The sequence below is a fragment of the Macaca thibetana genome, chromosome 3 (genome assembly GCF_024542745.1).
Source record: "Macaca thibetana thibetana isolate TM-01 chromosome 3, ASM2454274v1, whole genome shotgun sequence".
Taxonomy (NCBI): domain Eukaryota; kingdom Metazoa; phylum Chordata; class Mammalia; order Primates; family Cercopithecidae; genus Macaca; species Macaca thibetana.
The window spans coordinates 24,085,150-24,111,663 of NC_065580.1; the positions used below are offsets into that span (position 1 = coordinate 24,085,150).

Sequence of the window (26,514 nt, forward strand, 5' to 3'; positions counted from 1 at the left end):
AGACGAGATTTCACCATGTTGCCCAGGCTAGCCTCAAACTCCTGGGCTCAAGCAATCCTCCCACCTCAACCTTTCAAAGTATTGGGATTACAGGTGTGAGCCACCACGCATGGCCAGCTGGCATTTTAAATGTACTCAATAATTATCCCACTTATTGCATTTATTTATTTATTTAGAGATGGTGTCTCACTCTGTAGCTCAACTGGAGTGCGATGGCATGATCTTGGCTCACTGCAACCTCTGCCTCCTGGGTTCAAATGATTCTCCTGCCTCAGCCTCCCAAGTAGCTGGGATTACGGGCACACACCACCACGCCTGGCTAATTTTTGTATTTTTAGTAGAGACAGAGTTTCGCCATGTTGACCAGGCTGTTCTCCAACTCCTGACCTCAGGTGATCCGCCTACCTCAGCCTCCCAAAGTCCTAGGATTACAGACGTGAGCCACCACGCCTGGCCTATCCCACTTACTGCTTATGAATTAAACTATGAAACCACATATGAAAATTTTAAAATCTTTCAGTATTTGTCATGCGTTCAGTTGTGTCCTCCAAAGAATGATATGTGGACGACCTAACCCCCAGTCTCCTAGAATGTGGTCTTATTTGGAAACAGGGACTTGACCGAGATAACTGAGTGAAGATGAAGTCATTAGGGTGGGTTCTAATCCAATATGACTGATGTCCTTATCAAAAGGGGACATTTGGTTTCAGACACAGACAGACCTGCAGAGAGGGCAGATGCTAAGAAGAGACCCAGGGAGACAGTCTTGGCCACGTGAAGGCAGAGATTGGAGTGACGCATCTACAAGCCAAGAAATGCCAAAGCTTGCTGCCAAACCACCAGAAGTGAGGACAGAGGCGTTGAACAGTCTTCCTCACAGCTCTCAGAAGGAACCAACCCTACTTGTGATTTATTTATTTTTAAAGACTTTATTTTTGTAGAGGAGTTTTACATTCACGGCAAAATTGAGAGGAAGATACAGAGACATCCCATATATTCCGTCTCACACACACACACAGCTTCTCCCATTATAAACATCCCCTGCCAGTGTAGTACATTTGTTACAGCTGATGAACCTGCAGTGACACATCAGAATCACCCGAAGTCCATAGTTTACATTAGGGTTCACTCTTGCCATTGTACATTCTATGGGCTTGGACAAATGTAGCGTCATACCAACTATTTTCACTGCCCTAAAAATCCTCTGTGCTCTGCCTATTCATCCCTCCCTTCTTGCCCTAGTGCCTAGAAACCACTGATCTTTTTACCATCTCCATAGTGTTGCCTTTTTCAGAATGTCACCTAGTTGGAATCCTACAGCATGCAGCCTCTTCAGACTGGCTTCTTTCACTTAGTAATATGCACTTATGTTTCCTCCATGTCTTTTCATGGCTTAATAGCTCATTTGTTTTTTGTTCTGAGTAATATTCTGTTGTCTGGGTGCACCACAGTTTATTTATCCACTCATCCACTGAAGTCCTTTATCCATTCACCTATTGAAGGACAATCTGTTATTTTAAGCCACAGAGTACGTGATACTTTGTTAAGGTAGCCCTAGGAAAGGAAACAGTAGTCAGTTTAAGGATTAAAGGATTCTACTTTGTTAATAATCATGTTTCAACAATTTCCAGAACCTTGTACTATTTATTTAGGTGAGTGGTTCATTACACTGAAGTGGCAGCCCACCTGACTTTTTCAGATGCCTTCTGTTGCAGATTGTAAATTTATTCTTTTGGATGTTCAGTTTTTCCCTTTGCTGTGTTCCTTTTGTCCTCTGGTATCTGGGGATCTTGGATGGAGATTTCCCTGTAGCTCCGAGGTGGGCTCATGAAACGTAAGCCTTCCTAGGCTCCAGGGGGTAGCTGGATCACAGAGCCACTCCATTCCCTGGGAGTAGGGGGTGGTTTACATGATCTTCCTCCCAGCCCCAAAACCTTCAGATTCAGGAAAAACAGACTCATAATACTTCCCTGGATCACACTGAATGTTTCATTAATGTCAGACATTTGAACATGTATACAGGAAAGGGAGAGCAAGTAGGAAAAATATTCCCCATGGTATGAACTTATGTAGACCTGGGATGGCTCAATCTATGATGCAAGGCTGTTTCCTTTGGGGTGAATGGACATACACACACTTCCTGGTTGCCCTTCACTCGGTGAGGTTCAAAGGAAAGTCCCTGCCTATGCTTGAGTCTAGGGAACTTTTGCTGTTTTGTGACGAGAAAATATTCACTTAGAAAGCTAACCAATATCACAATATCATTTTTCACAATAGGCCTCCCTAGGTTGCAGGAAATTTGCCCAATGTGTGGAGACCTCAGCCGATTCTAGAATGTAGAGGTAATGCCCAGGCTCGCTGCATTTAATCTAGAAGTATGTACACTCAGATGATGGGTTGAACTGTCTCCTCCACCTCCAAAACTATGTTGAAGTCTTAACCCCCAGTACCTCAGGATGTGATCTGATTTGGAAATAGAGTATTTGCAGATGTAATCAAGATGAGGTCATTAGGATGAGTCCTAATCCAGTGTGGCTGGTGCCCTTTGGACACAAACACAGACACAGACAGAGCGAAGCCTCTGTTAAGGGACATAGGGAGAATGCCATACGAAATTATGGAAGCACTGGAGTTATGTTGGCACAAGCCAAGGAACATCTGGAGCTACCAGAAGCTACAGGAGGCAAGGAGGGATCCTCCCCTACAGGTTTCAGAGGGAGCATGACCCTGCTGACACCCTGATTCTAGACTTCTAGCCTCCACAACTGTGAGACAGTAAGTGTCTATTGTTCTAAGACACCTGGCTCATGGTACTTTGTAATTTACAAGCAAAGCAGCCCTCAGAAACTAATACAACTCATCACAGTCACTCATGCTTTTGTGATTACCCAGAAGCTCCCCCAGATTCATCTCCTATGCACCCAGTTCATGGCAATAATTATTGTTAAACACGTACGTTCCCCCCATTCCCAACCCTTGAGCACTGAGTAAGCACCAGGCACTATGCTAGCCACTTTACATATATCTTCCTCTTTTTGTAGATGAATCAACTGAGAAACTCAGAGAGATTCAGTAACTCGCTCAAGGGTACATAGTTGATAAAATGATGGGACTAGGATTTGGATTCAAGTTTATCTGGATTTTGAAGTCAACGGTCTTAATTTATGCTCTCCTCACTTGTCCAGAATACTTCAAGATTGGTGGCATCTGCTGGCAAAAAAAAAACCCTACTTCTTCCTACTTCCCTCTTGGCACTGAATCTGGTTTAGGCCCACCAAGAAAAGTAGTAATTCTATATTTTGCCAAAAAAAAAAAAATCAGTTTTTAGCAAGTTTCCTTTAACATCACAGTCAGCCAACGTATAGTGGTACAAATTCTGATTTTAAATAGTAAGCCAATGAGATAACTCCATCTGAAATAAAGAGCTCTAATTTTCCTGAAAGCGGAAGGATGTTTTAATAAATGCATGCCAATCACAAATTGAATTCCGCTGATTTCAGCCCGGTATCTATCAGTTTGTTGGGAGAAGATATCATGCCATTTCTCTTCATGGGTCTTTGGGGAGGGGAGTGTTCAGAGGGAAAGGGAAACGATGGAAATGTCACACTGATCAGGCATCCACTGTGGTTTCTGTACTTTGCATAGCTAGTTCCTTTCATTTACACCTATAAGACAGACAATAGACACCTTTAACAGATGGAGAAACTTAGGCCGGTGACATTAAGTGACCTGCTTGTGGTCATACACTGAGTCATGAGTGGGATCTAAATACAGATGTGGGAATCAGCGTTACCGGGCCCCAGTTTCTTATTTGTCAAGAATGTACCCATTTAGTGCTGCGAGGGCTAGGCCTGGGTAGCCGGAGGGGTGCTGAGACTCTTTTGTGCAACCTGCAGTGCAGCTATGAGTGAAGATGAACAATCAGCTGCTCTTTAAAGCCTTCCCTTCTGCTTCCAGTCCAGTGTACCTAACTCCTCTGGGCTTCAGCTTACTGATTCAAAAGCCGTGTGAACTCAGTCTTTTTCAATTCAATTAGCAGGCATACCATGACATTCATGAAACAGCTGCAGAAAGTATCTACAAAGAAGCTATACGACAGTCATGAAATCAGCTTAAAGCTGGGTATAAAAAACTGCTTAACTTTTATGCATTTTGGATGTTTTCTCTGGAAACTACACTAAGAGCTGGTGAGCAGTGGCCTTTGGTGGGCATTGCTGATTTGTGTAACGAATATTTTCACTCTTAAAGGGCAAAAGGGGTCAATTATTTTCTTCTCTTTGGGGTGAATATAGTTTTGTTTTTATTTTATTTTATTGTTATTTTATTTTTCCCACTGTTACTTACAAAGTGAAAGGTAGAGTGATTTGGAGAACTGAGTCCTAGAAAAGGTGAATGTAGACATTCCTTTTAAAAACAGATCAGCAAACAGGCTGGGTGTGGTGACTCATGTCTGTAATCCCTACACTTTGGGAGCCCAGGGGAGGAGGATCTCTTGAGTCCAGGAGTTTGAGACCAGCCTGGGCAGCACAGTGAGACCTCGTCTCTACAAAAAAAATTTAAAAAATTAACTAGGAGTGGTGGCACGCACCAGTAGTCCTAGCTACTCAGGAGGCTGAGGTGGGAAGATTGCTTGAGGCCAGGAGGTTGAGGCTGCAGTGAGCCGAGATAGTACCACTGCACCCTAGCTTGGGAGACAGAGCAAGACCCTGTCTCAAAACAAAAACAAAAACAAAAAAGAAAGATCAATAAACAGACATGAAAAGGTAGAGAAAAGAAGAGCTAATGCAGCAGGCAGAGCTAGCCTGTAAGGCACAGCTCTAGGGTAGATTAGGCCACGAATAGGAATTCAGCAGGCCTTGAAAAAAACATTCTGGCCGGGCGTGGTAGCTCATACCTGAAATCCCAGCACTTTGTGAGGCCCAGGCGGGTGGATTACCTGAGGTCAGGATTTCAAGACCAGCCTGGCTAACATGGTGAAACCCCGTCTCTACTAAAAATGGAAAAATAGCCAGGCGTGGTGGCGGTGCCTGTAATCCCAGCTACTCGGGAGGCTGAGGCAGGAGAATCGCTTGAACCTGAGAGGCAGATGTTGTAGTGAGCTGAGATTGTGCCACTGCACTCCAGCCTGGGCAACAAGAGTGAAACTCTGTCTCAAAAAAAAAAAAAGAAAGAAGCATTTGTTCTAACCAATGTCTGTGTAAGATGAGGTTTAGTATAGTTACGAAAGGAAAAGTGAAAGATAAATGAGGAAAGTGCCATATTTGATCTAAAAGTTTACTGTTTTAAACTCTTCTTGATAAAATTATCTCTATTTGTGGTTGCTTTTATTTACTATTAGTTGCTTTTAATAAAAAATGGTCTAACAAACAGTAGAAATTAGTGTTTATAAATCTACTGGGTTAGAGCAGATGATAGGCAAAACACACTCCTTTACAAATAGGCTCATGACTTAAAATCCCAGCGACCACCTAGTTGCTTCCTTGATTTTAAAACCAGAAAAATGGCCAGGCACAGTAGCTCACGCCTATAATGCCAGCACTTTGGGAGGCTGAGGTTGGCGGATCACCTGAAGTCAGGATTTCAAGACCAGCCTGGCCAACATGGCGAAACTCTGTTGCTACAAAAATACAAAAATCATGCCTGTAATCCCAGCTACTTGGGAGGCTGAGGCTGGAGAAGCTCTTGGACCCAGGAGGCGGTGGTTGCAGTGAGCCGAGACCTTGCCACTGCACTCCAGCCTGGGTGATAAGAGTGAGACTCCATCTCAAAAAAATAAAGATAAAAAATAAAACCAGAAAAAAGTATTTAAGGGAAGAGGGACCAGGGTAACTTGGCTGAGCTTCTTCAATTCAAACCTAGTTTTAATATTACAAACAAATGCCACCCTGAGATTTCCATTTATGAAGTGGCATCATATTATAGCCTTGTTCAAGAATCCTTTCCCAGATCTACAAAGAACAAATGGTCCCTCCAAGTTGTTCCTCTGATATTAAATTGTAAAAGTAAGACTGTTTAATAATAACTTGCCTGTGCTCTGTATTTAATGTTTTTCTGCACACTTTAATGCACATTATGATACTGGATGTTCTTGCTCACCCTGTAAATTACACAGAGCAGGCATCAGCATCTCCACTTCATAGCAAGTTGAAGCGACTTGCTGCAGATCACAGTGCTGATTACTGAGGGAGTTAGACCAGAATCCACACCCTCTGACTCCCATCCAAAAAAACTTCTCTTAAACCTCCAGGCTAGCCAGGCATGGTGGCGGATGCCTGTAATCCCAGCTACTCGGGAGGCTGAGGCAGAATAATCGCTTGAACCCGGGAGGCAGAGGTTGCAGTAAGCCAAGATAGTGGAGGCTTATCACTTTTGGGAGGCCGAGGTGGGAGGAATGCTTGAGCTCAGGAGTTTGAGACCAGCATGGGCAACATAGCAAGACCCCATCTCTACAAAAAAATGCAAAAAATTATCAGGGCATGTTGGCACACGTCTATAGGAGGATCGCGTAAGCCCAGTAGGTTGAGGCTGCAGTAAGCCAAGGTTGCGCCACTGCACTCTAGCCTGAGTGACCAGAGACCTTCTCTCAAAAAAAAAAAAAAAAACGAAACTAATTAAATTAAAACAAAAACAAAAAACCTCCATGCTGACCCATGTAGCTGGCAGCCTGGGTGGTCACCAGCCAACATAGTTTCCTAAGCTGCCCTGAAGGCAGGGACCAGATACCAAGGTCATGTGGTATGTTCACTGGTTTTCAAACTTCGGTTTGGGACCCATCTGCAGCTTCTGAAATCTATTTAGTGGGTGACCAGCATTTTAAAATGAAATAGAATCGTATAGAAAATACCAGATGACATTGTACACAGCAAGGGTGAGCACTGTTTTGTGAAATTTTTGTTTCAAATGTATATACATATATAGTGTATAGGTACTGGAGTTACAAAATAAAATGCATTTATTTCAGAAGGTCATAGGAAACAAAAAGAAAACTGAGAATATTGATGTAGATAATGCTAAGCTGGGTGGGAGGTCAGAAGACAACAGAACCCTTGAGGCCAGAGCCTGTGCTTTGTCCTTTTTGATGTTCTTAATGCTCAGTGAGTACAGCAGTATTCACTAGAATGCGAAACCCTCAATGAGTATTTGCTGAATGAATGACTAAATGAGTCAGGTTTACAGATTTTCTAAAGACTCCTCTTAAAAATTCAATTAGGCTTGGAAATAGATCCAGGCAGCACTACATTTATGAAGAGGTTGTTTCTAAGACTTTCATTGTAAATTGGCTTTTGAAACTTTCAACACCATGACACATGGTACTCGGGCTCTCAGGCCAGCCTACAACCACCTTTTTAAACCTAAGGTATGTCTGAAGCTGGTATGGAGAACTGAAGCTGTGTTTCTATAGGGAAACGGATCCTCACTAGTCTGGTTAAAAATGCCAGGGGTAAGTTCGCCTCCAGAGGACAGAGGACCTCTTTCCCATTTCTCATTCCTCTTGCCACTGTTAGGCCTGTCTCTATAAAGTGATTTTGATGGGCTAAGAGGAATGTGAGAAGCAGCATAGGCAGGGCTCATTTCAAGGGTTCAATAGATCAAAGGTAAGGAGAGGGAAAAACGCAGATAGCATCAACAGATTTGAAAGGCTTGTGGCCACCAGGTATTGAACCAGTGTGAATGTGCGTGGGCTGGCCATTTGCAGAGAAGACACATAATACAGAAGGTCAAGACCACCTCCGTAATCACCACTGTTCATGCAGTGCTGCAATATCATGTATAGAGTACCCAATACATGCAAAGCACAGTGACCTATTTCTCTGCCATTCTTTCTTATTTTTAATCTATAAACAGCAGTAGCAGTTTTATCCCTGACCAGATAAGGGGTCCAGATCATTTAAAACCTTTCTTTGAACTAAAAAGTAGGCAAAATTGGTCAATGTTAGAAACGTAAAATGCTTGTTCCCCAGTGCCGCAAAGAAATGGCACTCAAACATAAATGCAATTTTCTCAGAAAGGCAAACTTTACTTTCTGCAGAAAGGGTGCCCCTTGAAGATGGAACAATGGCAAGAGCACACCTAGACAGGGGAGGAGCAGGAGTTCTTATTCCTGATGCAGGTAGCCCCTACTGCTGTGTCATTCCCTATTGGCTAGGGTTGGACCGCACCGTCTAAGCCAGTTCCGACTGGCTATTTTAAAGAGGGCAGGGGTATGAGCCAGAGTGGCGGGGTGAGTAGTTTGGCGGGAAGGATGGTTAGGAACAGGTAATCAAAGGTGACTTAGGTCAGAGCAGGTGACCAAGGGTGACTCAGGTCAAAGGTCAAAGCAGGTGACCAGGATGAGACAGGACGGAGCAGGTGACCAGGGGAACAGATGTGAACTACTGATTAGGACTGGTGGGAAAGTTGTTTACTGAAACTAGAAGCAAGTGGGCAAAGAGAACCGGGAAGTTAAACTTTAAAATGGAGAATTAAAGAATAAGAGAGCTGAACATACTGACATACTGATTCTTTGAAGAGAAACCTGAAGTTCACTATATTTAACAGTTTGGCCTACAAACCAATAGTCACAAAATGTAAATGCCCATTACTTTGTAAGAGAGAAGACCTCTCTCACCAGATTGTTGATTTTTACTTTGAACGTAATTCTAACAGATGGGTGTCCTATTATTCTTGGCTACAGCAGAACAGGGAGTGGGACCACAAGAGGCAGATGCATTAATAGGTATTAGAAGAGATTTAAAAGCATCAATAAGTAGATGGAAGACATCACATAATAACTGGACCCATTTTTGGATGGGAGTCTTATCCCCTGAGGTATCACTGTTTTACAGCATGATTAAAAAACTACGTTCCTAAGGAAAACTCCTAGCAATTTGAAAATGTTTTAAATGTATTGTAATATCTGTTTTAATGAAGGCAAAGAGTTTCCACTAAATACATATACACACATATATATATAACAAAATTTAGCATTCTGCATAACTATAATGCTACATTTCCTGATAACATTGAATAAACCAGGCATTCCTAAACTTTTAACAAATCTCAATATTCTTGTGTTCATTTCCTTTGTCATTTCTGCAGAATCTTTAAAAATTCTGCCAATCATTTATTTATTTCCCAGCACTGTTTTGGATTCAGTTCCCTCAGAAAACAGTGGGATGAACTAAATAATTTCCTATGTTTCCTTGACCCCATGATTTTACAACTTACATGCCCTTCCATGTTTGTTAGAAAATGTAACACACACAAAACAACTTTTAACTTTCAGCTTCAGGATACATAAAAGCACACTTCTCTATAAGAAAAATAACCCTTTATGGACTAAAACAAATATTTACAGGAAACCCCAAATCTTGTTGCAAGTAAACTTCCTTAGGCTTTGGGAAAATGATAAAAGCACCAGTGAAAATATTAAACTGCAGGTGACAGAATCTCTCAGTACAGAATCTCTCAGAATCTTGGTAGGAACAAATTCAACACCTTGAAATCTAAATCACTGAGCAACCATTCACACCTGCTCCTGAAAATAACATGGCCCTTGTGTAGGTCTTGGCATTCAGGAATTTTAACATGCCTCATTAAAAAATCACAGCCAATCTTGCTCTACAGGTGATGAAACAAAGATAAATTATCTGACGGAAATGCAAAGGAACTTAGAATTCATTTTGTTGGGCACCTGTTTCAGCATTTAACCTAGTACAGTCTAGCAAAGCAAAAGGAGTGAAGGTTTTGTGTGTTCAAACGGCTCAAATGAAAAATGTAAACTAAGGTGAACTGAGTTTGATTTACTCAATAATAGGAAACTTAAAGAATATTTCTGGAGCATCAGCACTGTTCTGGATGCTGAAGATTCAAAGATTCAAAATCATTCCTGCCCTTAAGTGAAGTACCATTTATTGGGAGGGAAGATAGCTGTGTTCAACAATAACTTTAGTACTGTGAAAGGAAATTAAATTTTGGTACCCTGAACACATTTGGACAAAGGGAAAAGTCAAGCTGGGAACTGGGTCACTCAAAGTCTTCCCCTTTTAGTTCCTAAATAAGATGGCTACAAGGTGAAAAGCAATACAAGCCTTCCACATATTTTGTCCACAAGGACATTCCTAGTGAGCTGTTAAAACTTCACCATGGCAATGCAAATGGACAGCTTATCTTTATAAGTGCAGTCACCCTGGCCCACCAGACACCAATGCATATCTGAGTGTTGCCCTACCCCATTTTTGTCTGTTGTCATATGTAAAATGCAGATTCCCCGCATTTTTCCTCTGCCCCTTTTGTTTATGTGATCTTATGTAAAAAATGCAGATTCACTTACATGAAAATTGTGTACTTCTCAATATCCCTGCCCTTTCCCCTTTAAATACGGAGCCCTCAAAATCATCTTCTGATAAAGGCAGAGACCTATCTCCCAGGCACATCCTTAACTTTGGCAAATAAACCTCCTAAAATGATTGAGACTTGCCTCGTCATTCTCCTCGATTGACGGTACAAAGCTAATAAAAGAAGGATGGGCAACGGTTATTAGAGTGAGAGAAGTGAGGAATGAGGAAGGTTTATAGAGGAAGGGAGCATCTGATCAGGGCCTTGCAAAACAGGAAGGAGGTCAGAAACAGGAGGGTGAGGGTATTCCCTGTGTAGGGAATAGAATGAGTCCAGAAACAGTGGTGGCTTGTATATGCTGAGTATGGGGAGCTGTGAGTGATCTTATTTCACTGGATCAGGTACTTCTATACTTTTTACAAATCTCGACATCCCTGTGTGCATTTCTTTTGTCATTTCTGCAGAATCTGATAAAATTATGCCCATCATTTATTTATTTCCCCGCAATGTTTTTAACATTCTCCCTGGCGGAAGTCAGAATGGGAAGGAATATTGAAGGTATATGATGGAGAACTTTGAATGCTGTAATAAGGAGAATGGACTTTATCTTCAAGGGTGGGGTCTGTAGGGGACTGGATCAGAAAGGGGAGAGAGAGGCCGAGGACCAGATGGCAGGCAATGACAACCATCCCAGTGAGAGGCAATAGCTGTTGAAATCCAGGAAATGGCAGAGTAAACAGAGAAGGGAGACACAGAGAAAGGAGACTGATAGAACCAAAGGCATGAAGGAGTGGAAACAAGTGTCAGGACCATGAGTTGAGAGAAAGAGAGACAGCCAGCCACACTGGGCTCTTTTCCTAGCATCCCATGCTCCATTGAGGATCAGCTGTGTGACCCTGGGCAAGCCCTTCCTGTGCCTCAGTTTCCTCATCTGAAATGAAGGCTTTCAATGAGATCAGTGGTTTCTGAACTGTTCCATGGAGACCTAGGATTCCAAGGAAGTTTTGATGGAGAGGGAGGGGAGGTGGGGTAGAAGAGGGATGAGGAGTGGGGTACAACTGTGCAGTGGGCTGTGACTGGAGAGTAGAGTGAGGACGAGGAGCTCTAGATCCCAAACCTTCTCTCTTTAACCAGAACATCTCCTTCACACAATAGCATTCCCTTTAAGATCAAATTTGATTTTTAAAAAAGTTTGATAAACACCGTACTATACAGATAACCTCTAAAGTCCCTTTGAGCGCTCCCATGTGAATAACCACACTTACAGAAACTAGTTATCCAAGAGATCTGCTAATGTAATGGACATGGGTCTTGTTTTTAGGACCCTGATGAGTTCCTCTGTTTATTTGATTAACTGTTGTACAAACGCTGGAACAACTGGAACAACAATTGTCATGCTGAATCGGTGCCAAAACTCTCAAAAATGGAAAAGATTTACTGAAAGGCCATTTGGTGTTCTAATTCTTGTGCGGTACCTTTTCCCAAGACCCAGTAAGTTTTTCAAACCTCATAAACACCAGTGTGAAAATGGCCCTTTGCATGAAGAGTACAAAGCCATGGCTTGGCTACCGACTGTTGTCTGCTTTGGGGTAAATTGAGTTACCCCTCTGGGTTCTGTTTCCCTGCCTGTTGAACGAGAGCATTGCACCAAAGAGTCTAAAGGCCTCCGTTCTGGCTTTAACATTCCAGGATTTCATGATCCTAAACCCTTGGAGCCCGTTATCTGAACAATTCCCTGATCAATAGCATATGCTCTGGGTCTTGTTCTGTCTTAGTCAGATGGTCAGTATATTGAGGGCTTTGGCTGTTTACTTTAAGGATTGGGCAATGTGTGGTTTAGCCAAAATCTCTGAGCCCTGCCAATGGATCATTCTGAATGGAGGGCTAAGGTCTAAATTAACAGCAGACCTTTAGAAACACAATGCTTTATGGATTGGTATTTGAAACGCAGAAACCCCGTGCCTAGGTATAAACTCCTGGCAAATGGTCCACAAACCACCATTAAAATGGAAACAAGAAAAACCAGCGAATCAGAGCAACCATGAAGTGGAAACCAGAAAGTTTCAGACAGGTCTGAAACTCACACACTCACTGCATTCCTTTCCTGCCTGGTGTCTCCTCCTCTCCCCTCCCACTCCCACTTTTTTTTTTTTTTTTTTTTTTTTTAACAACAATTCGTTTGTTTAAAAAAAAAAAAAAGAAAGAAAGAAAAGAAAGGAAAAACCAAAGAGGCAAAATGAGGACTCACTTGGAGAGCGCGGCCAGGCTGCGTCTTCCATGCGATCCGGATCCACCCAGCATGTCCGCAGTTGGGAAGGGGCGGCGGGGCAGAGAGGTACGGAGACCTGGCTGGGCCGGGCGGTCAGGGCGTGGGCCGGGCCCGCGGAGGGGCCATGTGATCTGTGGCTGAAATGCACGGTGCAGGATGCTCCCGTGTTCTCCCTTTGTGTTAACACGTTGGTCTGTCCCTGTGACGAAAGTCTGGGCTTGTCCTCAGCCAAATCTACTCCTCCCCACCCGTTCCCTCCTCACAGGATCATCAGAGAGCTGATTGTTATTTTTTACTGTAATCTCTCTAATAGAAGCCCATCCTGTTTAGCGATTAAAGAGCACTGATTGCTTCGAGAGTTCCAGAAGTGTTATTGCTGGGTAGTGAGGCCAGGATCCCCAGTAGCTTTCCTGATGAAGACTTTATATGCTTAACTACAAATAATTTTTCCAAGGTAAGTAACTGGTCAAAGGAAAAAGACACTGATGCATTTGCTCAGCCTTTTGGAAAACAGTTGATCATGGTATTACAGGCATATACAACCTAATTCTGACAAGATCAACAGAAATCAGCCCACCAAAAAGTTCATCCGGGTGCAGTTCTCAGGCTCCCATTCTGAGCTCTGTTCTCAATTAGCATTGGTGTAGGTGGCTTCCAAAGCAAACAGTTCCCACTGAGATATCAAATCTGAGAAACTCCTCTTATCCCTTTTATCCAGGGAAGGAGGCATGACATACAAATGCAAACCAAATGAAAAGGGTTGAAGAGAGACGGCCCTGCTCAGTGATGGGCTGGATGGTTCAGCATGTTTGGTGCTCACACCTCTCCAAGAAATGTGGGCAAGAGCCCTCCGGAGAACATGTTGAAACAGCAGGCCCCGTCTGCACCCATGGTACTCTGGCAGTGATCTCATCAGCCAAGCTGGGCAATGGAGCCTGGTCAGCAGTGGCTTGGAAAGCAGCCAAATTCCAGTTCCTGAGGAGGGGGTGGTGGTGATTCTGTCTGGAGATGACACTCCCTCTCAGCTTGACTTATGAATATGGTTCTTCATCTCTAATGAGTACTAAACAGACTGGTGCTTGGGTACCAAGCTGCTCGTGGGACTGGCTTTTGGTCAAGTGAGAACAAATCAGATCTCCACAAAGTAGGGTTAAGATTATTCTCTTGGTAAATAGCCAGAGAAACAGTCAACTTCACACATTGAGAGCACTTTCACAGAATGAAAGCGATCTTTGAGATCTGTGGCTTCATATCACACGCAGACAAGGACACCAAAGCACAGAGCATTTAGACAACTCACCCAGTGTCATGGAGCTGAACTGCATCTGCTACTCTTGTGTTCAACTTAAAGTTTAACTGGGTTAGGTTAAATGCTCTCTTCACTTTAGCTAGAACATTTTGGTTGTTTTCTTGCTTAAATACTATGCGGTCATCAGAGTCATAGTTTATAGGCCAGGTGAGGTGGCTCATGCCTGTAATCCCAGCACTCTGGGAGGCTGAGGCGGGTGGGTCAAGGTCTGGAGTTCGAGACCAGCCTGGCCAACATGGTAAAATCCCGTCTCGACTAAAAATATAAAAATTAACCGGGGTTGGTGGCGGGTGCCTGTAGTCCCAGATACTTGGGAGGTTGAGGCAGGAGAATCGCTTGAACCCAGGAGGCGGACGTTGCAGTGAGCTGAGATCACACCACTGCACTCCAGCCTGGGCGACAGAGTGAGACTCCATCCCAAAAAGCAAAAAAAAAACAAAACAAAACAAAAAATGAAGTCATAGTTTATAGAGTAAATACAGTTTAATAAACTTAAAGTTAATTATCTCCATATATCATTATGTATATATGCACTTAAATATCTCTGATTACACATATGATCACTGAACATATATTGACAAAAGTAGCACATAAGACACTCATAAAATAGAGATATGTCTGCCTTCACACAAGAGTACTTAAATACACACTGACTTGTCTTGAGTTTCTCACGCTAGAACTGAGACAGAAACATGTATCGAGGCATTCTGCCGCTCCTCTTTCTCCCGAACTTTGCCCAATTAATTTTTTCTCTTCAATTACTTACAAAAGTCAGTGGCTTTCTGTGGTAGGTAGAATAACGTTTCCCCCAAATCTCCAGAACCTGAGAACATGTTAATTTGCGTGGCAAAAGGGACCTTGTAGTTGTGATGAAATTAAAGGCACTGAGATGGTGAGAGCATCCTGCATTGTCCAGGTGTACTGGAATGAATCACATGGCTCTTTAAAATCAGAGACCCCTTCCCAGCTGTGGTTAGGGGAGCTATATCTTCGGGGTGGGCAGACAGTTAGACTGGTGATGGCTTTGAAGATGGAGAGGGGGTCCAAGAGCCTGAGAATGTAACTTCCTCTAGAAGCTGGAAAAGGCGAGGAAATGGATTCTCTCCTGGGGCCTCCAGGAAGGAACACAGCCCTGCTGACACCTTGATGTTAGCCCAGTGAGACCTGTGTCGGACTTCTAACCTATAGAACTGTACATAATAAGTTGTGTTGTTTAAAGCCACCAAATTTGTAGTTATTTGTCGCAGCTCTGCGAGAAAGCTATCACCTCCTGATTCCCTCCTCCCCAACCCCCCACTCCAATTCTGAGGTGACAAGTATAGTTTTTTGGCATATTCAGAATAGGTTCATAAAATGGAATAACCTAAAAAAAAAATCTGTGGTTCTTTCTGGTCAGTGTTTTCCATGGAGGAGAGCAAGAATTTAGTGATCTTCCACACATGTGCAGAATCCATGTACAGAAAGTGTGCTAATTGCCAGTTGTACACAGGATGTCCACCAGGCTATTTCCCTAGCTGCCAAAAGAGGGAAAAGGAAACAGTGCACACCCTCCTTTGTTATTGGGGGCATGCATTTGGGAAGCAGCCGTCTGTCTTTAGTTTGTGATAGTAAAACCCAGTGGTGTTATAACTCGTGCTACCTGGTAGGGTACCAACATGGGAACAGTGAAGAGAGAAGTGAGTCTTGGACCTGGTTCAGACACTCTCTGGGAACAGGAAGAGCACAAAGGCCAATGAAAGACAGGCAGTGCGGGAAGATGCATGGAGATAACAAGTGAATCACAAGCTCAGAGCAGGGCTGGGCCAGGCAAGTGCTTCCAAGAGTCCTCTGAGACCTGGTGGCTGGGGCTGGAGAGGCAAGGTGAGAGGATTGAGAAATAACAATCTAAAGGTTATTTGTGCACAGTGTTCTGGTCCTGCCGAGACCTACAGGCCTGTGTGCTTTCACTGCATAGCAGAGAATGGTACCCAGTGTCCAGCTGCCAGAACTGGTGTCTCTGAGAAGTGAACTAATGACTATTCATTGGCACCAAGAACAAGTGGGCCAGTCATCCTTCAGCAAGATAATAGGTATTGTGAATTTGATGATGCTTCAGGAGTCTTTTACTAGGAAAAATGAAAGTCTGGGCCACTCTGAGATTACTCATAGCATCCTTTGTTTCTGTATACTTTATTGTTTAATTTTTCATCAAAGAGATTCTGGGCTGGGAAGGTTTGAGGAAGGTCAGTGTAATAGAAAGGAACAGCTCCTACCACAGGGTGGTCCTTTATTAAGAAAATATGATTTTTTAAAAATAACTTTACTTCATGGAGGTAGGAGACCGGACCACATGATCTGTTCCAGACTTTAGAGTCTGCAGCGGTTGTTTAAGAATAGCTTCTACCTTGGAACAATTTCCTAGGGAAAAAAGAGGTATGTGGGAAGCACTGTGCACACACCCTAATGCACTTATGACACACATGCACACACAGGCACACACATATACATGCATGCATACGCACACATGCACAGACACATATACACACAGGCATGCATACACATGTATGCACACACATTTGCATGCATACGCACACATGCACACACATACAGACATGTGCACACAGAGACACACATACATGCATGCATGCATATGCACACATGCACACACACAACATGCACAGAGTCATTCACTTCCTACAGAAACTCACATAAACCTAAGGGAAATCTACCACTAGGGAGGCAACAGTACAGGTAGTATAAAGGGGACATTTGAAAAGGCTGTTGGAGATAAATTTTCTTATGAAGAAATTCATAGGCTCCATACTCTTAGAACTAGGCAAAAAATCTGGCCTAGACAGCTGTTCCCCCATCCCAAGGTGAACAGGAATGTAGGTAAAGGAGTTTCCATAGTCACAGGCAGCATCTCTTTCCTCCTTTCTGTTGGCCTCTCATCGTCTTCCCCCATAGCTGATGGCATCTCCCATCCCCTGCCTCTGCCATGATGTTGAATATGTTCACTTAAACTATGCTGCTCTGTAATGTCCTTTGATATTGAATGTAGGGGCTGCTGTGGAAAAATCACAGTTTACTCCTCACCCTAGTCTGCCAGTGGTTCTTCGTGGCCTGTGTTGATACACGTTTCTTAATTATTCTTTGCCTCATCTATCTCTAGGCCTGTAATAGGGGCTTGGGTTGTGACACTCCCTTATTATCCTTATAATGGTGACCATGTAGTTTTATTTTGTCACAGCACATTCCTTTTTGCTTTGCTTCGCTTAGCACTATTGGAATGTTTACTACAAGCAAGTCATTGCACTAAGTGCTGTGGGGGATGCAAAGATAAGAAGGGCAGTCCCAAAGGGAGATAAGACATGTATATAAAAATTCTACTACAAGACAGAAAGTGAACAGTACTCTGAAAGCAGTAGAGCTAAAGAACTTCAGTAGGTGACATCCTGTGATCAAGGTCCCAGTGTTTAATCACTCTCACGCTCAATTTATCCTGTTATCGAACTAGATTTCCTGTTGCTGAAATAGAAACCTACTTATCTCTACGAGGGCCACAGGTATTAAGTCATCCTTTAGTCTCGTCTTTTCTAGGCTAGACGCCAATGCCTATTTTCCATCCTTTTAATATCAGCCTGACTATAACAACTCTTCAAACAGGAAACCAAAATTGGACATAATAAAAGCTGACCAAGGCCTGGCTGAAGTCCCAGTGCTGCCTGCCACGTTCCTGTTAACACATCCTAACATCATTTTCACATTGATAATAGCATCTCTTAGAGAGATCATTCATTCAGTTTTGTGCTACATCCAGGGTTTTTGCTTTTTCTTTTTTCTTCTCCAAATGAATTGCTTTGTAAGTCCTATGCCCACGCTTACTCCTTTTGCTTCTCTGAATTCTCGTGGTTCTTTACAAACCAGTTCCTGGCCTCACCTCTATGAAGTCTTCCTGGATTTGACTATTTCTTTCTAATTTATCTTGTTAGGGAGAGAGAAACCAAAAAGCTTGAGCCCACTCTTTTTTTTTTTTTTTTTTTTTTTTTTTTTTTTTTTTTGAGACGGAGTCTCGCTCTGTCGCCCAGGCTGGAGTGCAGTGGCCGGATCTCAGCTCACTGAAAGCTCCGCCTCCCGAGTTTACGCCATTCTCCTGCCTCAGCCTCCCGAGTAGCTGGGACTACAGGCACCCGCCACCTCGCCCGGCTAGTTTTTTGTATTTTTTAGTAGAGACGGGGTTTCACCGGGTTAGCCAGGATGGTCTCGATCTCCTGACCTCGTGATCCGCCCGTCTCGGCCTCCCAAAGTGCAAGGATTACAGGCTTGAGCCACCGCGCCCGGCCGAGCCCACTCTTGTTTGCATGTTATTTGAGAAATAATTATGTTGCAATGTGTGAGTCAGCCCCTCCAGCCAACTTGCTGTGAGACTCCCTGTTTCTGTTTAAACTGTCTTGCACCAATTACTTAGGCCGACTCTCTAAGCTCTTTTTAAAATCCAGGGTTTTTAAACAACTGGACTATTTTCTTTTCTTGAAAAGTTTCTATCTGAAAAGGATCATGCCTCTAACTCCTTTCTGCCCTCCAACTTGAAACGTATCTTTAAAACAACAAACAGTGCTTGGAAATAGCAGGGCTCTAACGATTTTGAATGAATGGTGGCTGGTGCACATCTACAAAATCCTGGTTCTGGTCTCAGTGAAAATAATAATAATAATATCTGCTTTACATAATTCCAGGAAAGAAGTGTGTACATGAAGAATGTGATTTCGACCCATAAGAAACTGAATCTAAGCCATAGTGCTATATTTTAGAATGTAGATTTGTTGTTCATAGGTACGGGTTGTGAAGGAAATTATTATAAGGACTCAGGAGATAATTCTAGTGCAGAAGAAAAGGTCAAATCTTCAAAGGAAGCATATATTAGTTCATAAGCCACAGAATTCTCAGGGTGTACCACTCTTGTTCAAAGTATCTAAATATTTCCACAACCATAAATTTATTTGCTGGTGTCCACTTTATGCATCTGGATATTAAATTTACACATGGCTTTTATACTGGAATCAAATCCAGATTTTTTTCCAGTGAGTCTTAAAAAATATTGATTTCCTTCTTTTTGGGGGGTTCTGTTATATTTTATAATCACATCTGACTGGGATCAGCACTTGATTATGATATCTATAGATAGAAATAAATGTATGGTGCCAGGCGTGGGGGCTCACACCTGTAATCCCAGCACTTTGGGAGGCTGAGGTGGGTGGATCACCTGAGGTCAGAAGTTAGAAACCAGCCTGGCCAACTTAGCGAAACCCCATCTCTATTAAAAATACAAAGGCTAGCCTGGCATCAGCTACTCCAGAGGCTGAGGCACGAGAATCACTGGAACCCGGGAGGTGAAGGCTGCAGTGAGCCGAGATTGCACCAGTGCACTGTAGCCTGGGTGACAGAGTGAGACAGAAAGAAAAGAAAGAAAAGAAAAGAAAGAGAAACACAAATACACAGAGTCTTATTTATTCATTGTTCTTGTGTATATACTTGTTTTTACCAAATAAGTTACAGTGTAACATTTTTGCTGGAAGGGATATTTCCTACCACCACTTTTGCACCTGATACAGCCTAGAAGGGTGTTTGTATGTAACAGATGGCCAGTAAATACTTGTCATTTGTTCCCTCTGGGGTGAAGAAGGACAATGATGGAGTAGAGATGCTGCTTGTTCTTCCAAAGGTTTCTACAGATTAGCCTTTTTTTTTTTTTGGAATATTCATAACAGTTCTGTACCAGAAATTGGATCTTGGGAGTTCAAGAGTCAACAGGTATCAGGAAGATTGATGAACTCACAGATGCACAAGAGACCGATGCCATCATCTCTAGTGCCAATTAAGATAGAAGAAATGCCGTCTGTCTTCAGTGCCTGGAGAACTCCCATTTCCCAACCAGGGCACCTCCCATTCCCCAAGCCAGGATGTCAGGAAGCTGCACAGTCAATAGAGACTTCTTCATGAGCGTAAAGTCAGAGCAAAGGGAGGTGAAATCATCACAGGTAATATTTTACCCAAGCCAAGGGGAGACATGAGGAAACACTTCTCCAAGTGGAGAGAATACTTTTCATGTCACAACTCTGAGATTCAAGCCATAAATCTCATGTCACCACCTTGAAACTCAACCAACCCTGAGTTCAAGGTCTGTCTCATTTGGATATTCCTAGATCCCCAGGGCCAAACCAGGTATTGAACTTGGCAGTCATGCAGGTTTCTACTGGCCATTCCTTTTTTTTTTTTTTTTTTTTGAGATGGAGTTTTGCTCTTGTTGCCCAGGCTGGAGTGCAATGGTGTGATCTCGGCTCACTGCAACCTCCGCCTCCTGGGTTCAAGTAATTCTCCTGCCTCAACCTCCCAGGTAGCTGGGATTACAGGCATGCACCACCATGCCCGGCTAATTTTGTATTTTTAGTAGAGACCTCACCGTGTTGGTCAGGCTGGTCTTGAACTCCTGACCTCAGGTGATCCACCCGCCTTGGCCTCCCAAAGTGCTGGGATTACAAGTGTGAGCCACCGCGGCCAGCTTCTACTGGCCATTCTTTCTTTATACTCATTAATATTGTGGATTACAGTTGGACTCCACTTGCTTCAATCTGGGATACCTAATGCAATTTGACCCTTATGCATTGTATTTCTCAGAAATGCTCTTCTGTAGAATCTTAGGTACCTTTATGATGGTAGCCTAAGGCAGGAGATTAGAAATAGAGTAGGAGAAGAGCTTTTCCATTTTAAGATGCTATTTTACTTTGACGTTATTGAGCAGTGAAATCAAGCTCTTATTAAGATTAAAACAAGAAAAGCAAATGGGGCCTTTTTTTTATCTCGCTAATTTATAGAATAACAACCAGCCTGGCAGGTTTTTAAGGGAAAATATTTAGTAAAAAAACATACTCAATTTTCTCATTTCAAAGCCAGAAGCCATCTGGAAAGCTTTTTAATATTAACACATTATGAAGACAACAACAACAACAAAATATAATAGATGATACTTAAAAAAAAAAAAAAAGCAGACAGTCACTTCAAATTTGAAAGCCAATGATCTGAAATATGAATTCAGCTTTCTAAAATATGTTGCACAGTAGAGAGGGCTGAAGTAATCTGAGATTCTCCTAGGTATTTTAGAATTCAGTCTTTCTAGGATAACTTCAAATTACCTTTCCTTCTGACCTTTTCCCAGTAGATCTAAGAATCAAAAATTAAGCTGAAAGGTAAAAATACAATTCTGAGGCTATTCTATTGTGCTTCTGGGTCTATGTATTTTGAGAGTTCCAGTTCACTAACTTTATTTGAATTACAAATTTTATGTTAACAAATTAACCAAAGGGTATATTTTATGATGAAGAAACTCCATTTATAAATACTCCTCCTCCTTCTTCCAAATAGCACTACTCAAGGAGCATAAACCATTTATAAAAATGCTCAACTTTACTGGAAAAAAATAATTAAGTCCTCGTATTTTGATTAAAAAGTATTGGGCTCTAATGTATTACTTCATTCTTTTTCTTTTTTCTTTTTTGTTCCATCATTACATCCCAATATTGGAAAACCATTTACCATTTGGAATCTAAACTTTGAACTCAACTTATATGTTAAACACTACATTCTATTGTATGCTAAACATTCTATTATCAGAAAGAATGTTGATAAATACATGCCAGAGATTGTCCCTACCCTTATCCTACTTCTGCCCATTCTTCTGGGATTAACTGGATACTTTACTCCTCCTGACCACAAGCTTGATCTTTCATTAGAGAAATTTTTGATTATGCAGTTTGTTCATGGTTGGACTCCTGTATGTTTGGTATAAACCCTTTAATTTGATGATTATCTGATTTATAAGGCAGATACTAATTGCAGATATACTAAGGGCTTGAGTACTAGAGTAAATAGGCCAACAAAAGGAAATGGACTCTTACCAAATTCATATCGTTTGCCTCCACAATGCAACTAAATAAGCATAAGTGGTCAAAATTATATGTTGTAAAAGTCCAATTATCCTTAATTATCAAAGAAATACATGAGATAAATCTCTTCATTTCTCTAGAGAAAAGATATGGAGTTGAAATCGCAATGGCTTGAAGGCTCAGCAAAGGAGTGATGAAACCCCAGGAGAGGTATTGATGGTGCCAGCATTTAGAAGACACAACAAATGTCACTGACATTTCTGCCTCCCTCACAAGTAGCTTAGCAAATTTGTCACAGTTGTGCCTTAATACACAGATATGGACTAAAGTATTAGTGTTCATTCAACATTGTATGCTGGTCTTGGAGAAATAAAAATGAGTAAGATGTAGTTTCTGATCTACAGTTGCTTTCAGTTTGGTGGAGAAAACAGATATGAGAACAAATAAACATATAAAATAGATGATAATAGTTAACATACGTAAAAAGTGCCATGTAAGACCTAAGGTGGGAGTAGGGGTCTCCTAGTAAGCACAGCACAGTTTCCTTCTGATTGGGATAAAGCCAAAATTTTAAATCTTCTGCATTTTCTCCTCAACTCACATCTAAAGGAAAAGGGAAGATAAAATGGCTTTGGCTCTCCTAATCTGCAATTGAGGTCCTAAGCCCTCTCCAGAGGTGACAGGCTCTAGGCAGAGTGACGGTGACATTTTATTTCATTGTGTTTCCTCAGCATCTGATTTTTGACTGCCTGACAGCCAGTCAGCTAGCATAAGGTAGTAGGGTAAGAAGTGTGAAAATTCCTTTGAAACGTAGCACATGACCAGCATGAAACCTGCAACTCTCCATGTAGTTAATATAGAAGTGAATCCAATGTAATCACCCAGGCACTTCAACATGATAAACGTATGTCATGAGCATTACCCTTTACACTTTCGATGACATTTTTTCTATATCTTGCTTAATTTTCTCAGCCACCCTGAGAAGTGTTAGTTCTCTTTTATAGATAAGGAAACCCTGATCTGCTGAACTTTTATCCGGTGTCTTTTTTTTGTCCTTGATTTAAAAGACAATCTCTTCAGCAGGAGTTAGAGGACATTTAGCTCTAATGTGGTAATAAATTGAGAGTGGGGCTTCGTACAATGCAAAGAAAAGAAGTGCCAGAGTTGCAGTAAATGACAGGGTTTCCGGATTTGACCCTGCCACTGACTGTGTGCTCTTGGACATGTTGCTCTACAGACTGTCCAATGATTTGGGCTTCCAACCCCCTTTCAGAGAATGTAGGAAAGACATCGTATGTTAATTTCTGATGACATAACCCAACTGGACACCAGAATCTGTGTTCTAGAAGTAATTCTGCACTTCAGGCAGAGTTCTCATGGGAAACTGACACCTTTCTGAAGGGTATATGTCTCTGATTTCAGCTCTACCATAGCTCTGACAATGCCACAATGAGACATAATTTGTATGACGTGAGGCACTTAGGGACTAAAGGATTTGGGAATTTCTCCCCGGCCTCAGTCTAGAGTTTTAAAAAACTTCATTCTGTTCAGTTCAAAAGCTACTGGGCATCTGTAGCAATGATAATCCCTAGGTAGCCAGGATATGCTATGAAGATGCTGGCTCAGGGAAAATACACTCTCATGGTTAGATAGGAAGAGTTAAAGGATCTTAAAAGGTAGTAGCAGGAAGGACAGGAATCAGATATCAGTTCTTTCTACATCACAATTTTTGCCTAAGACCTCTTAATAATAGGTCCTTTCTCATCTTCATCAAAGGACAAATAGTGAGGGAATATTAGATCCCCCAAATGAGCCCCCACTAAAAAAAGATCAAGATCTACACAACAGTTTTGATTAGAGAAACAGAAGAATTGTTCAAGGAAGGAGTGGGCAGAGATATACATGTATTGTATCTGCCAATCATGCCTTGGGAAAGATGCAGTGTGATTAGACCTGAGGATGCTTCTTGTCTTTGAATCAGCCTGATAACCCATCACCTCATCCTGCTTGTTTGTTTGCTCACTTCCTGCTCATTTTTCATATTAGTTTCTTGAGTCTCCCCCCACCTCCAGAAAACCTTCCAACAGTGTAAAGTTTTCTGTGGGAATAAAAAATGGGTTGACTGCTGTTATTCTAAGCGGGCACAGTAGTGCTACTAGCTCCAGAAATAAAGGACTCTTTCATTACCTAGTTGCTTTGGTGCCGGCTCTGAGTTATCTAGCTTTTATTTGGAGAGCCCCATGAAGCATACAAAATTCCCACCGGACAAAAAGACCCAGGCTACCCTTAGAAAAATAAAAAGCACATATTGAGCAATCCACTGGAAACTGTCAGCTGAGTTCCTAAATGATACAGGAAAACAGAACCCAGTGAAGATGTGACATGGGATAGTCCATGTCACCCACAATGGAAAATATGAACATTGGAAGAATTTCCTATTCTAAACAATGTGGGGTTTAAAATACACTCTCTGGAGACTCTCCTGAATGTACAGGCTTGTAGCTGCTATTTATAGTGACCGATGTGTACTTTACTGAGATTTTTATCCCAACAAAGGAACTGTATGTGATGTAGGGAGTTATTAAAATGGAAAATAAGCCCTCACATTCTAACCTAGTCATTGGTACTCATCTCAAATGCAATGTCAAGTCTCACTAAAATAGATCAACTAGAAGGAAGGCCAGTAAAAATTATAAAATACTTTAAAAGAAATTTAATTTTGAAAAATATTCAAGTCTACCTACCTGGTAACTTCCACCAGGCTAGCAAAACGTTAGAAGCTTATTCAAATGGTGAATAAATACAAATGGTTTCTAATTAACAAATTAAGCTGTTCAATGTAAGTGAATGTTTTTAAAGTTATTTAAAAGGTTTAAAAAAGTTGTACTCTCCAGTGTTTAAAAACTAAACCATGGAATGTAGCTTACATATTTAACATGTTAACCAAACCCTTTATTTATAAATAATTCAAAGTTGTACTTTACTAATATCCCTGAATAAATGATTAAAAATTCAAAAACAGTCTGAGTTAATGCAGATTTAGGATAGGCTAAAAACTGATCTTCCACTGCTGATGAATAGTGCTCATTAGATAGCAAACTAGTGGAAAGAACTGATTTTGTTCACAAAATATGCACATGATTCCTCTTTAACCTGATTCACAGATGAATGAGAATCCACTTACACAGCCACCACATTGGTCCGACATGCTCATGATTCACGCCCTGTGGTACTTTCTTGTAGCACCATTTAGGGACCTTTGGGATAATAAAGGTCAAGAACTTCCTTGGAAGACTTGAAAGCAACTGAAGTCATCATTTCTGTCTGCCAGTTCCACCTGACCAAATGACAGCTGCAAATGCAGATCTGTTACTCCTGCTGGCCAATGAGAAAACCAAAGGGCAAAAGAGAGAGGTTCAATATAAATATTGGATAGCTTTCATTACTTTTTTTTTCTTTTTTTGAGACAAGGTCTCCCTCTGCTGTCCAGGCTGGAGTGCAGTAGTGCAATCATGGCTTACAGCTCACTGCAGCCTCTAACTCCCAGGCTCAAGTAATCCTCCTACCTCAGCCTCTAGAGTAGCTGGTACTACAGGCACACAATGCCACATCCAGTTATCCAGCTATTTATTATTATTATTATTTGTAGAGATGAGGTCTTCCTATGTTGCTCAGGCTGGTCTCAAACTTCTGAGCTCAAGTGATCCTCCCACCTCAGCCTCCCAAAGTGTTGGGATCCCAAAGGAGTGAGCCACTGCACCTGGCCTATATTTTTATTTTATTTTGATGAGAATTCTTTGTTCACACTGTATACTTCTTACAACTTTAGACAGCATAAGAACATTTGTCTTGTGTGTTTATTTTTATTATTTCTTGAGGCAAGGTCTCATTCTGTCACCCAGGCTGGAATGCAGTGGTGACATCTCAGCTCACTGCAACGTCTGCCTCCCGGTTTCAAGTAATTCTCCTGCCTCAGCCTCCCCAGTAGCTGGGATTACGGGTGTCCACTATCATGCCCGGCTAGTTTTTGTATTTTTAGTAAAGAAGGGCTTTCACCATGTTGGTCAGGCTGGTCTCAAACTCCTGACCCCAAGTGATTTGCCCGCCTCAGCCTCCCAAAGGGCTGACATTACACGCAGGAGCCACCATGCTCAGCCTGTCCTGTGTGTTTAGAAAGACAAACTTCTTGCCCTCTCAGGGAAGTGGGCTCTCACTGACACCTTTACCTGAGAGTCTGGAGAGAATCTTTGGAATGCCTGGATCCCAGGGCCCTGGAGAAGCTAATACCTAAATTCGTATGATCTCATTTCAAATTTTATTTTAAAATAAATGAATTATTCAGGACACCGGTTACCACTGGGGGTGGGGAGGTGAAGGGAAGGGATTGGAGAGGAGCCTGGGGCTTCAAGGGCATTGGAAATGTCCTAGGTCTTAGGCTGTGTGGTGAGTTTATAGGATATGCATTAGGATGAGTTAGAACTTCCATATATATTACATAGGATTACTTTGTATGCATCAGCTTTCTCATAATTAAAATGAATAAATTAGTAATTTGGGATATACTTTTTCAAAATCATTTGGTAAAAATTAGGCAAATGATTTTTCTTCTGTTATTATTACAATATTTATATATAATGTTGGCACTCAGAGGCTTCTGGTTGATGCTTTAATGGTAATGAAACCATAGATTATGCAACATG

At 41.9% G+C, this 26,514-nt stretch overlaps 2 protein-coding genes across 13 annotated transcripts in view; one reads left to right on the forward strand and one right to left on the reverse strand.

The window, feature by feature from the left end:
* Positions 1 to 22,188, forward strand: part of LOC126949689 (uncharacterized) — a 101,982-nt gene extending 79,794 nt beyond the window's left edge. For 2 of the 3 annotated variants that reach the window (XR_007723882.1, XR_007723884.1), the window contains exons 3-5: positions 12,900 to 13,040; positions 19,643 to 19,912; positions 21,955 to 22,188. The gene's annotated coding sequence lies outside the window, so the exon portion shown is untranslated. The remainder of the gene's footprint in view (positions 1 to 12,899; positions 13,041 to 19,642; positions 19,913 to 21,954) is intronic. The other variant, XR_007723883.1, reaches the window with a different exon arrangement.
* The window catches only part of CALD1 (caldesmon 1), a 238,412-nt gene that overhangs the window by 68,743 nt on the left and 143,155 nt on the right, over positions 1 to 26,514 (reverse strand). Inside the window, exon 1 of one of the 10 annotated variants that reach the window (XM_050782388.1) lies at positions 12,566 to 12,847. The exons of 8 other annotated variants lie outside the window; for them this stretch is intronic. In XM_050782388.1, coding sequence (XP_050638345.1) covers positions 12,566 to 12,618 — 53 coding nt within the window. In that variant the 5' untranslated portion in view covers positions 12,619 to 12,847. Of the gene's footprint in view, positions 1 to 12,565; positions 12,860 to 26,514 lie in introns of those variants that run through there. One more of the 10 variants, XM_050782385.1, reaches the window with a different exon arrangement.